This window comes from Telopea speciosissima, chromosome 8, assembly GCF_018873765.1.
Source record: "Telopea speciosissima isolate NSW1024214 ecotype Mountain lineage chromosome 8, Tspe_v1, whole genome shotgun sequence".
NCBI lineage: Eukaryota > Viridiplantae > Streptophyta > Magnoliopsida > Proteales > Proteaceae > Telopea > Telopea speciosissima.
In genome coordinates, this window is record NC_057923.1 from 2,494,730 (window position 1) to 2,508,038 (window position 13,309).

Genomic DNA, 13,309 nt, shown 5'->3' on the forward strand with positions numbered 1-13,309 from the left:
ATGAGCTTTGATGCTCAAATTCTTTGGAGAATACCGTTAATAGAACTCTGAAACTCTGGACCTTCAAAGAATTTGCAATTCTCATCTCAATTTTTCTTCCTCTTCAACATATCGAAATTTTGTTTTCCTAACAATCTAGAGAAAGTGGTAAAAATCGTACATCTGAATCAGATTTGGAGCCAATTTAAGTAGATTGATTCTGATTTAGTCCGTTCATGGTTTGTTTTTTTTTTTTTTAACTGGAGGTTACACACTCTGATTTTTTCTTCTCCATACCGAAATTTCTAACAAACTTTTGTGTGAACTAATTAATTTAGTCATTCAAATATATCAGAAAATTCATATTATTAACATCACAAGACTCTTGAATGTTTTTTTTTTTTTTTTGGGTGAATAAAGACTCTTGAATGTTACCATGCTCCTCCATGGAAGTTCTTGCGATGCAACCAAAACTTTCGTGCTCCTCTATCATCTCCTCTATTTTTTTTTTCTTTTTTTTTTCTTTTTTCCAATTGTCTTCCGGAAACATTTTCAGAACAGGTTTACCAAATGGGTTAAAAACGGTTTCTCAGCACAGAAAATGAAAAAACTCTTCCGCTGTTTCTCAACACATAACCAGAACAAAAACACCTGTAAGATTATCAAGCGGGCACTTAATTTAGTGGTTTAATAAAATATTCACTTATCACAATGGCATTAGCGACTCAATATTGAAGCTCCAATTCACACTTCATTATCTCATCAATGTCATTAGCCAAACTAAAATGATAAGTGTATTTGTTTGCACCCATGCAATTGAGATGGATAAAGGATAGAAGTAAATGGAGAAAAACTATATGATGACTTGGGAGAAGAAGATGACGGACTGGATGTTGTAGTTGAGGCAATGAAGGGCTGCATGATACCACTTATATTTTTCTATTTTTATGGGGTTTTTTTTTCTCTTCAAGGGAACAAAAGAAGAATACAAATCCGTTTGTTTACATTGGTTCTTTTTTTTTTGTTCGTGGGAATGAAATGGAACCAACAAAATGGCTAAGAAATAGAAAAAAACAAAATAAGCTTCAATTTGAAATTTCTCTATCTCAAAAATAAAAGGAAGAAATAAAGTGGTGGGGGGGGGGGGTAGTTGCTCTTTTATGAGCACATGGTTAGTTTGATGGGCAAAGTAGTAATTTCACGTTCAAAATAAAACACCACCTCCAATGCAACTTCAATTGCCACCACCACAATCGCCACGAAATAGGATCCTCTGTAGTACCGGCGCAGCGGCAGTGCACATCCGACGGCACAGTAGAGGCCAGGTGGCACACATGGCACACATGGCCTCTGCTGTGCAACCTAATGTGCACCACCGCCTCGCCGATACTGCAGAGGATTTTAATTCAATCGCCACCACCACAATCACCACGGACTAGGATCCTCTGGAGTATCGACAGGGCGGCGGTGCACATCCAACGGCACAGCAGAGGCCAAGTGGCACACATGGCACACATGGCCTCTTTTGTGCCGCCTAATGTGCACCACCGCTCCACCGGTATTGCAGAGAATTTTAATTCAATTGCCACCACCTCCATCAAAATTTTTGATCTTCAATAGCATTTTAAAAAATTTATAGAAGTTCTAGAAACTGAAATGATTGTGCATCACAAATGCGTTTCTGTTTCTTTTATACTAAAAAATAGAAATTCCTATGGATTACCAAACAAGTGCTTTCTGTCTAGAAATCTGGTTTAGTAACAATACAAAAAAATCATTTATGGAATAGAAACATGACCCAAAAAGAGAAATGTTATTATGCAGGCCTAAGTTCTAAAACTACTTGAATTATATAACAATGCTTATTTTGTTAATGGGTGCAGCTTGTTGTCACCAAAGTGGTGAATTAAGAAGTTGTAACCTTCTTTTAAGCGTCTCATCTCTTATTCCCATAAGTTATTTAATGTAATATTTAATGCATGAGTAAAAAATGATTTTAAAAAAATTGAAAGTTATTTAATGTAGTATTTAATGCATTATTTATGTGAAATGATATGATTTACTCAACATTCACATTAAAAGAAACAAAAAGGCAAAATTTTCCGTGCAAGGTTGTGTATGGTGCACGACTTTGCTTTCAACTGTTGGATGGAGATGAAGAACCGTATATTGTACACGATCATGTTCATCCAACGGTTGAAAGCACGACCGTGCACATGCGTATGAAAACTCTCCCAAAAAAAAATGTTAGCTAAAAAGACCAAAAATAATGTTACAACTTCACCATTTTGATTAGAGTAAATTACTCCCTCCTCCCCTCGATTATGCTCTAATGACAACCCCTCCCCTGGGTATTGAGTAATAACTCTCCCCTCCCCTGCATTAACAAGATTCTATCAGCCGTACCCAGTCCATTAAAATTGGCTGTTAAGTTATGGGAAAAGACTATATTACCCTTTCACAGTTTGTCTTAAAACATTATAACTTCTCTCTCCTTGCTCCATCGTCTCCAACCTTCAGACCAGAGAGAGTGAAGATGAGGAGCTGAAACAGCCCCTGTTCCTTCTTCTTGAATATCCCATGCCCTTCCTCCTTCCTCCTCCAAATCTTAAATATCATAAACCCACCAACCCCAATTAAGATCACAACCGAAGCAACCAACAGAGCTAGACCCCACCTTCCCCAAATCGTTTCCCAAAAACCTGCAAACCCAAAACGAAATACTTCCAAAATTAAATAAAAAAAGAAGAGATAAAGTGAACAAATTCTAATGGAATCAGCTACCTCTTAGAGAACTTGTGTCGTGAGGCTATTTCCATGTTCTTTGATGGATTCAAAGAAGAGTCATCCCACTCAACTTCAAGCATTTGAGCACCATAAACCGCTTCAAACGAATCAAACCCCATTGTTGAAATCGTCCATAATAGCTGAAAACCCAAGAAGGTTTTCATCAGATAGAGGCAAAGTGTCCAGAATGTAAAGGAAAATCTCTTGTAAGGGAAGCAGAGACATTAACCAAAAAATGAAACCACATTCATAAACACAAAGTACTGACCCAGTCTGGTTGTTGAAAACATGAAGAAGAGCACCCAAACCAGGCAGTCCACTAGACAGATGGGTTCTGAGACAATCTCAATTAGACTCAAAATCCCATCTATCCGATTGCACAACAGCAACTCAGGTCCCAGCGGAGATGAAGGAACCAGAGGGAGAAATGACAAAAAAATTTGCAATTTTTTGAGATTCAAAAGGAGGGAATCATGGCTTTAACCTCTATCAACATAGGAATCCCAAGTCAAAACATGCAAGAGGTTACTGAATCCAAATTCCTCTTCACCGAATTGGGTTTGAAACCCTAAGAAAGAAAGAAATTACCAAAAAATAGGAGGAATGAGCAGTGATTGTGGTTCTGAGAAGGGTTCAATGAGGATATGGGAGAAATCCTGAATCGCAAATCCCAAAGCCTTTGAGTTTTGAATCTCTTATGCTCTCACTGTTTCGTTCTCTTTCTTCTTCAAACGAAGAAGAAACCTACTGTCTGAAAACCCTTTTTGTTTTTTGGGCAAAGTCTGAAAACCTTTCTTGCTTTTGAAAACCAGAGAAACCGATCTCAAACCCCTTTGTATCCATCTTTCTTTCTCTCCCTCCCTCTCTCTGTGTTTTTTGGAAGAAAACTGAATGAAGAAGACAATGGAAGAAGAATCGAGAAACGGGGAAGAAGATGATGGTGCTGTGAGCCTGTCCTCTCGCTCAGGGGTATTATTGTAATATCACAAATATAAGGGTAGTTTGGAGTTTAAATAAATATATTTAGGATGATGTCATCACTTAACAGTCATTTTTAACGGAATGGGTACGATTGATAGAATCTTGTTAATGCAGGGGAGGGGAGAGTTATTACTCAATACCCAGGGGAGGGGTTTGTCATTAGAGCATAATTGAGGGGAGGGAGGAGTAATTTACTCTTTTGATTACAAAAAGATTTTTCAGTACAATATAAACTTTTGTTACTAATTCTTACCTACATAATTTCTTAAAGGGAAAATTTCCTGGATCTACTTAACAACAAAAAGATTTACAAAACTGGAATATATAAATTATGTTTTACAATTATAAATTACGACATTGAAAAGATTTACCTAACCCCATCAAATTAAAAAAACTAAAATCAACAACCTAAAATACCCCCGCAACCCACTTCTTCTTCTCCTTATGAATTTTTTATTCAACCACTTCACACTCCCTGCCTTCCATCTCTTTCATTTTTTATTTTAATCAGAGCTGCTTTTGAGTTAAGCATTGTGCTTCTCTCTCCCCCTCTCCTCTTCATGCTCGATCGCTCCCTGGGTTAAATCTGCCGGAATGATGTACTCGGCTTTCTTGAGTTGGCTTGGCTTGGGAGATGAAAGCTTCAAGTCGAGTTCTTCGGTGGCATGGAAGGTCTTGCGTGACGTTGGTTTGGAGTTGAACTGTGGGAAGAGAGATTGGTTTAGATGAGGGATGCTTTCGTGGTATTGGAGTTGGGACAACTTTGCTGTCAACAGTGGGTTTGAGGTCTTCCAAAGCTTTTCTACTCTAAACTAATTCTTCTTCTAATTTACGTATGGCCAAATATTTCAAAGACCCCAGAAATAAAAAGATGGGGCGGTGAACAAGAACGGTAAATCCGAATTGTAACTTCTCAAAGCAGTATTAAATAAGGCTGAGATTTCACCAACATAATCGCCTGGCTCTTGTTGATTTCACCAATATTTTAATAGAATTGAAAATTGTGCAATGTGTTGGTTGCAGGAAAAACTCAGAAACAGAGTATGGAAAATGGTTCTTCTGTATTTTTCAGATTTAAAAAACTAGAAATCGATTCTAAAATTTCAAAGAGATTAGTCTTTTAGTATCAAATTTGGAAAAAAACGTAACTAGTATGAAGAAGATAAACAATTCAAGCAAACTGAAACTTGACCAAAAAATAGAGGTTTCGACCAGCTTAAAAAGCAAGGGAGAACTAAGAGAAGAAGAAGAAGAGAATCAAAGAAAAGTAATAAGAGGAGATCTGACTTGAGATAGAGTACGAATAAAACTGAAACAAATTAGACTCAAAACATTGTTCGATAACTCTAGTAGTATAAGAATGCGGAAATGTTCCTTAGTCATCGAAAGAAAAAAAGAAGAAATTGTTAAGGATGATAGAATCCATCAGAAGTAGGAAGAGAGAGAGGGAGTGAGACTTAGTAAATTACAAAGATGTTGGGGGTATTTTAAGAAATTCACTCAATTTTTTCTAATGGGTTGGAGTTTTTGTAAATCTTTTCTACCTTAAAACTGATTGGTGTAAAATACATTTAAAGTATGTTAGACGGGTAAATCTTTTTTCTATCATGTAGATCTAAGCAATTGTCCCTTTCTTAAATAACATTTAATGCAATTGTTTTTTATGGTCAAGATCAGGGAAGCACTTCTCCTAAGTTTTTGTTTCCAATTGAGAGTGTGAAAATTAAAGTAAAACCTGAACCTTTGATCTTGATTTTTGCTTGTAATTTGTTTCCCCCCCACCCCCCCTCTTACATAGGAAAAAGATGGACATGTGATCATGGTATACGCGTCCATTTACAAATTTTGCTCTCTTCACATGTAATGATTTGAGTATATTGTTTTTAAGATGAAACAACAAACGAACTTTAAAGTCAAATTGAATTGAAAAAGTTTAGTTGGTGATTTTGAAAAGTAAAATTTATCTATTTCGATTTGATTTTAGATTGAAAATAATATATTTGAACTAATTCGAACCGAATAAAATGTTTTTCTTTTTTGGGGTAGAACAGAATAAAATGTAACCTGTATAAATTAAATCGAATCAAACCATATTAAATTATAAAATCATATATCCTTGTTGGGTTATGTGAAATTTCATACGATGAGTTTCTTTATTGAGTTGTATAAAAAGAATTTTTTTTTTGGGTAGAATTGTATAAAAAGAATTAAAAGATACTAAATTTGACATTGTGGATCTTCATGAGATTGTAATTTCTATACCGATTGACGTTTCTCCCTATACCTTCTGTTATTTACTGTCCTTTTTTGGTTGAACAAATTTTTATGTTCGCATTATAAAATAGATTTTTTGACGCTTGGAGAGTTCTTTCAAGGTCAAACGTAATACTCAAAAACTGTAATGGCCCCCACGACCTCTCACACCCAGCTGTGAAAAATCAAAACACATCCACATTGAATGAATGAAAGTTATCGGATTCCTGCCAGATCTGCTTCGTTAAACCCTAGATCTGATTACCGTTTGCGGCAGGAAGACTGAAAATTCCTTACCGTTAATCTCTGCTTCAGCTTTATCATTTTTATTTGAAATCTTCCACATAGTGTGGTAGAAGGATTTCTTATCACACACTCTAAAACTTCTAGCTTGAAAATGAAGAATTTTTTGTTGTTCGTGAAATTCTGATCAGATGTATTTGTAAGGAAATGTAGAACATATGGTCAAGCTACTTTTATGAGAAAATGAACTACACATCTGAACTCTCCCAAGTCTTAGAAATTGTAGAATCATATTTTTTTTGAAGGGTTCGTCTGCTTCTTTTGTACTATAATCCAGCTTGATGGGTTCTTCACAGTCCATTCAGGAAGAGGAAGAAGAAGAAGAAGAAGAAGAGGAGGAGGAGGAAGAAGGCGATAATGGCGAAACGAAACGAAGAGAAGTGGGGAATCCATGGATGAAGAAGGTACTAGAGCAAGAGCCGGAGATGCTACCATGCCACGCATCAGCGTCTCCTCTGTCCCCTCAGTTGTCTACTGTCGGCACGCCTCATCTTGGGCCGTCGATCAAGGTATGGGATCCGTGCAATGTTCTTGCTCCACCACAGCCGCTGCCACCGCGGCCGACGTTCTCTAGGAGCTTCTCCTCGGACGCCTTTGACGATGATCGGACGATTACGGAGGTTTTCCTGATCAGTCATGGTGAGTGCGGTGTGAATCTGAGGCCGGATTTGATTGCTGGGCGGTGGCCTGAGGCATCTCTGACACCCAACGGCAAACGTCAGGCAAGAGCACTGGCCGTCTTCCTGAAATCTTATGGGCTTCGGTTCAATGCTGTATATTCTTCGCCTCTGGATCGGGCCAGGACAACCGCAGTTTCTGTTTGTCAGGTACTCCAATTTCTTCCTTATCTCCATATTGTAGTTGATTCCGGCCTGTGGCCTTTCTTTTGCTTTTTGCCAACTAATTAGTGAATTTAAGTTATTTGAAATGTGAGCTCAGGATATAGTCTCTTGCTCGCTTGAATTGCACCATGGAATATTTCTTAAAATATAAATCCATAGGTTTCCTAAGTTTGCAACAAAACAAGGTGAATTAAGATTTAGAGAAGGCAGAAGCAATTTCATTCCAGTGGTTAACTAAATAGTCAAGGGTGCAATTGATCCCATAACCAAAATCCATGGACTAGAAACCAAGCTAATTTGGAGTTGGGTTTTAACTAGAAGCAAGTTTATTGCTTACTTTATATGGTGGTTTTGAGTTTACCTAGAGTAATAGACCTTTAAGATAGAATTAAGGAAGTCAAAATTTAAAGGTAATTGCATAGTAAACTTTCAGATTACTGTCAGACACTACTCTTAGGAAGCAAAATAATTTCTTCTTTGGGTAGGAAGGAAGCAGCAGTCTTGAGATCTAGAGTGTATTCATCGACTGTCTCAGTAACATGTATAAAAACTTTCACTAAATCTAGCAAGTGAAGGGAAGGCTTATTACTGGTTGCTGGATTCTACAAAAGTAGAAACTTCTTTAACATAAGATTAGATAGTGATGCTGGAGGCATTTACACCCTACTGAACCAAGTAATTAGAAACTTAGAGACTTATGATTCCTCCATGGTCAGTCCAGTTAAACACATGCAAAGTTCTCCAGAAAACCAATTTAGAAACCTGAGAACAACCAATTAATCCAGCCACACCGAATGGAAGACATTATTGTTCATGTGCACCCTAGAGAAACTTCCTTTAAATGTGCTAATCATAATGAGACCTCTTTGGGACTCTGTTTGAGGCATCATTAGCATGAATGGCACATTGATTCCAGATCTTTTTATGGAAGCTCAATACTTTGCATGTTCTTTGCAGACATTTGGTCTTTGGGCAGTAAAATGACCCGTTTGGACTTGTGTCCAATCCTCTTTTGATATTCTTTATAATTGTTATAGAAACCATTTAATTAAGACTATGAAAGAGTGCTGCAGTAGCAAATTCCATTGCTGCCGTAATACATAGATTTTAATCTCCATATCTATTAAGTGTGCTGGCATTCCTTTACTCTGTGGTAATGCTAGTTGCTAGTACAAGAAATCTCTCTAACATACAATCTTTATCTTAAAATGCAGTTGATGCTTGTTTGAGACTGCTTGTCACCAATATGAAGTCCTTCATATTCATAGCAAGTTGAGCTGCTTAGGACCACAACTTTGCATACCTTCAATAGTAGAAACCAATTATACATTAACTTATGATACATGTTTAATGGGTAGAAAAAGTCATCTCTCTGCACCTTAAAGTTGTTTGTCTTTTCCCAGTTCCAAATTTATGAGTTGTCACCGCCACTAGGTAGCCTAATATTTTATTCATATAAACGACAGCAGTGTAGCAAATGAGACTTTGCTTCCATGAAAGTTTTCTGGGGTGCACATTTAGATTTTGGATGTGTACTATCCATCGTTTTGAAGCTCAATGGGTGTAATTGGTACGGATCAGTCTAATTTCAGGTGGGCTTGGAGGCCAAATTGCTTTGTAATAAATTGGTAAAATCTGAAAACTCGACATAGACTCAACTTACTAAACCTACTACTAGAGCACTGCCCTCTTTTCTAGTTTGGAATAAACTCCAAAGCTTGGGGAGGAAAAAAAAAATGAACAAAGACAAACCACAAATTGTTCTTTGCAGAGAAAATGAGTATACCTATTATTTCACTACCAGAAGTGCCATTCTGTCAATTGTTATATTAGACTAATTCTTTTTTATCTTGAAATCATATAAAGCTAAGGTGGATGTGATGGTAGTCAATCATCCTTCCTTATTTAGGGTTGGACAGGGGGTTAGTATCATTTAAGGGAAGTGGAGACAACATCTATACTTAAGTGGAAGGTTACAAATGTTTGAGGGGTCCCTGTCTGGCTGTCTCTCTCCCTCTCTCCCCCCTCCTCTTTCTCATTTGCTCTCTGAGTATTTGGTACTGCATTTTATACCTCTCAGCATCTATATCTTAGTTACACTCATATTGTATCTCTTCATCATTGCTGCTGTTTTTACTGTGTTAGGTAATGAACTAATCTTTCACCCAATTGTTCTAACATCAATTCTAAAATCCTTAATGATACCAAACTTATCCCCCCCCCCCCCCAAAAAAAAAAAGAAGAAGCCAAACATCTACTTGAAATGCCTTCTTTCTCCAAGATCTACCAGCCAATAAAAAACTGTGAAGATCTTTATTCTTATCTTTAAACTTTCCTATCAATTACTTTAGTAATAAAGTAGTTATAGTTATTGATCTCCATAGCATAAATCCAAATCGATTTTCCAATGCTCTTATTTGTGCTCAGTCAGTCTCTCAGAAAATGTAGCAGTTCATAAGCTTCATATTTCAATAGTCAGTGCAGCTATGAATACCTCCCTTATCCCGTGGATAAGCAGCAATGATTTATTGATTTTTCTTCCAATCACTCTGCATTTATTAAGTTCTTTTGGTCTTGCCAAACAACTATGTTAACCAAGATAAACCGCCATCTCTCATTTACTTGTGTATACGATTCTGGTTTTAAATCTTTCCCTATCTTCATCTTTCTCTTAGCTACTTTAACTTTATACGATTTAGTTTGATGGAATCACCCATAGTTGTCAAAGCGCTAGGTGGCCCAAGTCGTTGGAGAAGGGGGGGGGGTTTCAAAAACTAAGGTGACACCAATAAGGGACCCATCCAAAAAAGGCCGGGCACCTGGATGCCTAGGCTACACTTTAACAACTATGGAAGCACCAATGCATCGCTGTTTCTTCATCACGATTGCCTCCTCCTAATCCAATTCCTTCCCTTCCATGTATTAATACAATCATTTCAGACTTCAAAATATTATGTGGTTAGGGTTTTTTTTTTTCAGATAACCTTGTATTGTTGTTAAGTTTACCTCCTTATGAGGGGGGTAAAAATCCAACTGCGTCCTATCTGATCATACTTTCTAGGGTTATGAAGATCTATTCGTTAATTTTGAAATTGTCCTTATATTGGTTGATTTTTTTTATTTTTTTTATTTTTGAGGGAGAGATGAAATGTCATGAAGCAGCCAAATCCCAAGTATAATTGTAGAAAAAATGAAAATATGTTAGCGTCAACACATTAAAATTTTCATTTATACCACTCAAACTGGCAAACCTTGTTTTCTGATTATAAATTTTCAGAATCCAAAGAACAGAAATTACTTGGTTGGATGAGTATATTCATAGCTTTTAATGCAATAATTACAATTCAATTGCATTAGCCTATATTGAGACAATTCAAAATGGAAGTTAAATTGGTAAATGTTCACTTGACCAGGTTGATCAAACGGCACTACTGCATGAAACCAATTTGCTTCTCTTTAAGGGGCGGGGGGAGAGGGGAAGGATTCAGTTGGAAGTACAAAACTCCAGTACCAACTTAGAGTTCCATAGCACGAAGTATGATAAATCATGGTCAATGCAACTACTCAATTCACCTATCATGGTCAATGCAACTTACTCAATTAACCTAAATCAGGTAGCTGCTATCCGTCACCACCTACACATACCGAGGCAGTGATAGGTTTCTTTGTTTGAATTTGCCTCTGCTAGACACCACCAACCCTCACCGTGATCCAATATTCTGAGTCATCCAGCATTGCCATTCAAGCCAGTCGAAGAATGTGAACCATTACTAATTCTCCGCGGCTTCAGATTTAGGAAATCATTTGTATTGTTTCACTGGTTAATGTAAGGCTGGATCACGAAGAACCTAGCCCCAGGCAGGATCTCAGCCAATTAATCACCAATCGATTGTGACCTCAGCAGCAGCAGCAGCAGATTACCTTGATCGATTATAGGTTGAAGCAGATCACCAAACACACAAATTTATTGGAAAATAAAAGAAGATAAAAGGTAGAAAAAGATGGATAGATAGAAGAAGGGTGATAGGGATGGGCCTCTCACCCACGGCCTCTCACCGTACCTGTCTCTCACAGCCATTGCACAAAGCAACATCCCATTTTTTTTTCCGATCTAAATCGTTGGCTGATCAGTACAGCCTCTCTAGCCTTTATTTATAACTAAAGCATGGTTACAAAATAGTAACTTCCCTTTTGACTATTGGGAAGGATTACAAAATAGAAACCAAACGAAAATAGAAACTAAATCTAACCAAAGGAAACAAAGGACTGAAATAGAAACTTCTAAATAAAAGCTAAGCCTACTCTCTAAGTCTAAAATTAGAAACTATATCTAGCTAGTACATGGAAATAGAAGGTCAGCTAAAATCGAAAGTAAATATTGTCCTCCACGCAAGTCCATATTCTGGACTGGGCTGCCTTATGAGATACTCCATCGAACCAACAAAAACCTGCCACATCATCAGACCAGGCTGCCTCCACAGCAGTTGAATCCTACAACTACACTAGGCTGGTTTTGTGGCCTTGTTCCTGCGGCTACACATGGACCTGTGATTTACATCACTGGTTGTGGGCCATGCTTCTATTGCTGCTGCTCCTGCTAGCTGCCCAAGTGTTCTGTTTGGTTTCTGTGTGGAAGGGGGGAGGGTGGAGAGGGGTGGTGGTACTCAAAAAGGAATGAGTGAGGTGGAATTGCCTTTTGAGTGTCCTCTTTTCTTCTCCAACTAAATTTCTGAACAAAATGGTTGTTAGTGTGACTATGAAGTTTAATTTTGACTTTTTCCATGCTAAGCTTTTGCATAGTTTTTTGCAGTAGCCCTCTTCCATAACTTAGTATAAAACAGGTCTTTTTTTTGGTGGTGATGGGGGGGGGGGGGGGAGCAGGGGGCAGAGAAAATATTACATCTCGTGTAAAATTTCATTATTCTATTAGTATGATCCTAGAGAAAATATTACTTCTCATATAAAATTCCACTATTGTATTTACTTCTCAGAGAAAATATTACTCTACAGGAACTGAATTTTGCGGAAGAACAAATACAATCCTCTGATGCACTAGTTGATATGAGTCAGGGCCAGTGGGAGGGATATGTCCGATCAGAAGTATACACCCCCGAAATGCTAAGTCTAATAGATAGATTACAGCCTGATTTCTCTGCACCATCTGGAGAATCACTTAGGGAAGTGGAGTTCAGGATGATCCAGTTCCTTAATAGCATGGTCTTAAGACTGCACGAAAGGCTGAGGACAGGAGATTTCTTGTCACTCCATCAGAATGAAAGCAAGGGGTTTTCCGTTCACAACTCATTGGGCCAGGTGAACTCAGTTCAAGACTGGGATGGGCCAGTGCTGCCACCACCACACTGGGACTTACTTCACAGGCACAAGCAAGGCCTTACAAGGAAAAAGTCTGGTAAGAGCAGGCTACAGTTTGTGACCAAAACTGGAGATCATGAAGCTGAGGATGATCTTTCTCCCCATGAAGCGACCAATCAAGACCAGCATCATGAAATTACAGTCAGAAGCTCCTCCTCTTCCTCCAATTGTATTGGTGTTTTCACTCATGCCGTGCCAATAAAGTGTCTCATTTCAGGCCTTCTTGGATGTAGCCCAGCAATGTCTGAGAGGATCTGTATAGATGATTCTTCAATGACGGTATTACAACATTCGATAAAGACAGGTTGGCAGATAAAGAGACTAAATGATACTGCACATCTCAGGCTTCTGTAAGCTGGAACAATGGGAAGGCTTGCAGATGGATGCATTAGGTTTATTGGGGGCAGAGGCCATCTGCTTTCCAAGTGAGAGCCAGGTCAGGTGTCACTGAATCTCCGAATTTGCCTTTAGACCGATTGGTCTTATGTTCAGAATTTGAGTATTTAATCACCAATGAAGCTTTATTTAATGCTCAATTGGTCAATGGTGGACATGAATGGATGATATCAGCACCACCAGATTCTTCTGCTCTATGTATTTTTACCGACTCCAAAGCAGCTGCAGGTGTCGGAGCTTTTACTTTTGGAGTGATTCTTTTGATTTGTACCACTTATACTTATTTTTAGAGTTGAAATTCCGATCTATTTTTCAATTTGAACAAATAAATTGTTAGAGAAATCAATAACCAGGACCTGAGAGTCTGCTTGTTATTCTTTTTATTAGCACGGTTC

General features: G+C 37.9%; 1 protein-coding gene across 1 annotated transcript; it reads left to right on the forward strand.

Moving 5' to 3' along the window:
• Nucleotides 1-6,120: 6,120 nt before the first annotated feature.
• Nucleotides 6,121-12,875, forward strand: LOC122672645. The gene is made up of 2 exons (XM_043870107.1): nucleotides 6,121-7,130; nucleotides 12,156-12,875. The coding sequence occupies exons 1-2, from the start codon at nucleotides 6,585-6,587 to the stop codon at nucleotides 12,870-12,872; spliced, it is 1,263 nt and encodes a 420-aa protein (XP_043726042.1). The 5' UTR covers nucleotides 6,121-6,584; the 3' UTR covers nucleotides 12,873-12,875.
• The last annotated feature ends 434 nt before the right edge of the window (nucleotides 12,876-13,309 follow it).

Coding starts and splice junctions, on each gene's coding strand:
- LOC122672645 (XM_043870107.1), top strand. CDS start 6,585: ATGGGTTCTTCACAGTCCATTCAGGAAGAGGAAGAAGAAGAAGAAGAA. Junction 7,131..12,155: donor CCGCAGTTTCTGTTTGTCAG/GTACTCCAATTT, acceptor ATTACTCTACAG/GAACTGAATTTTGCGGAAGA.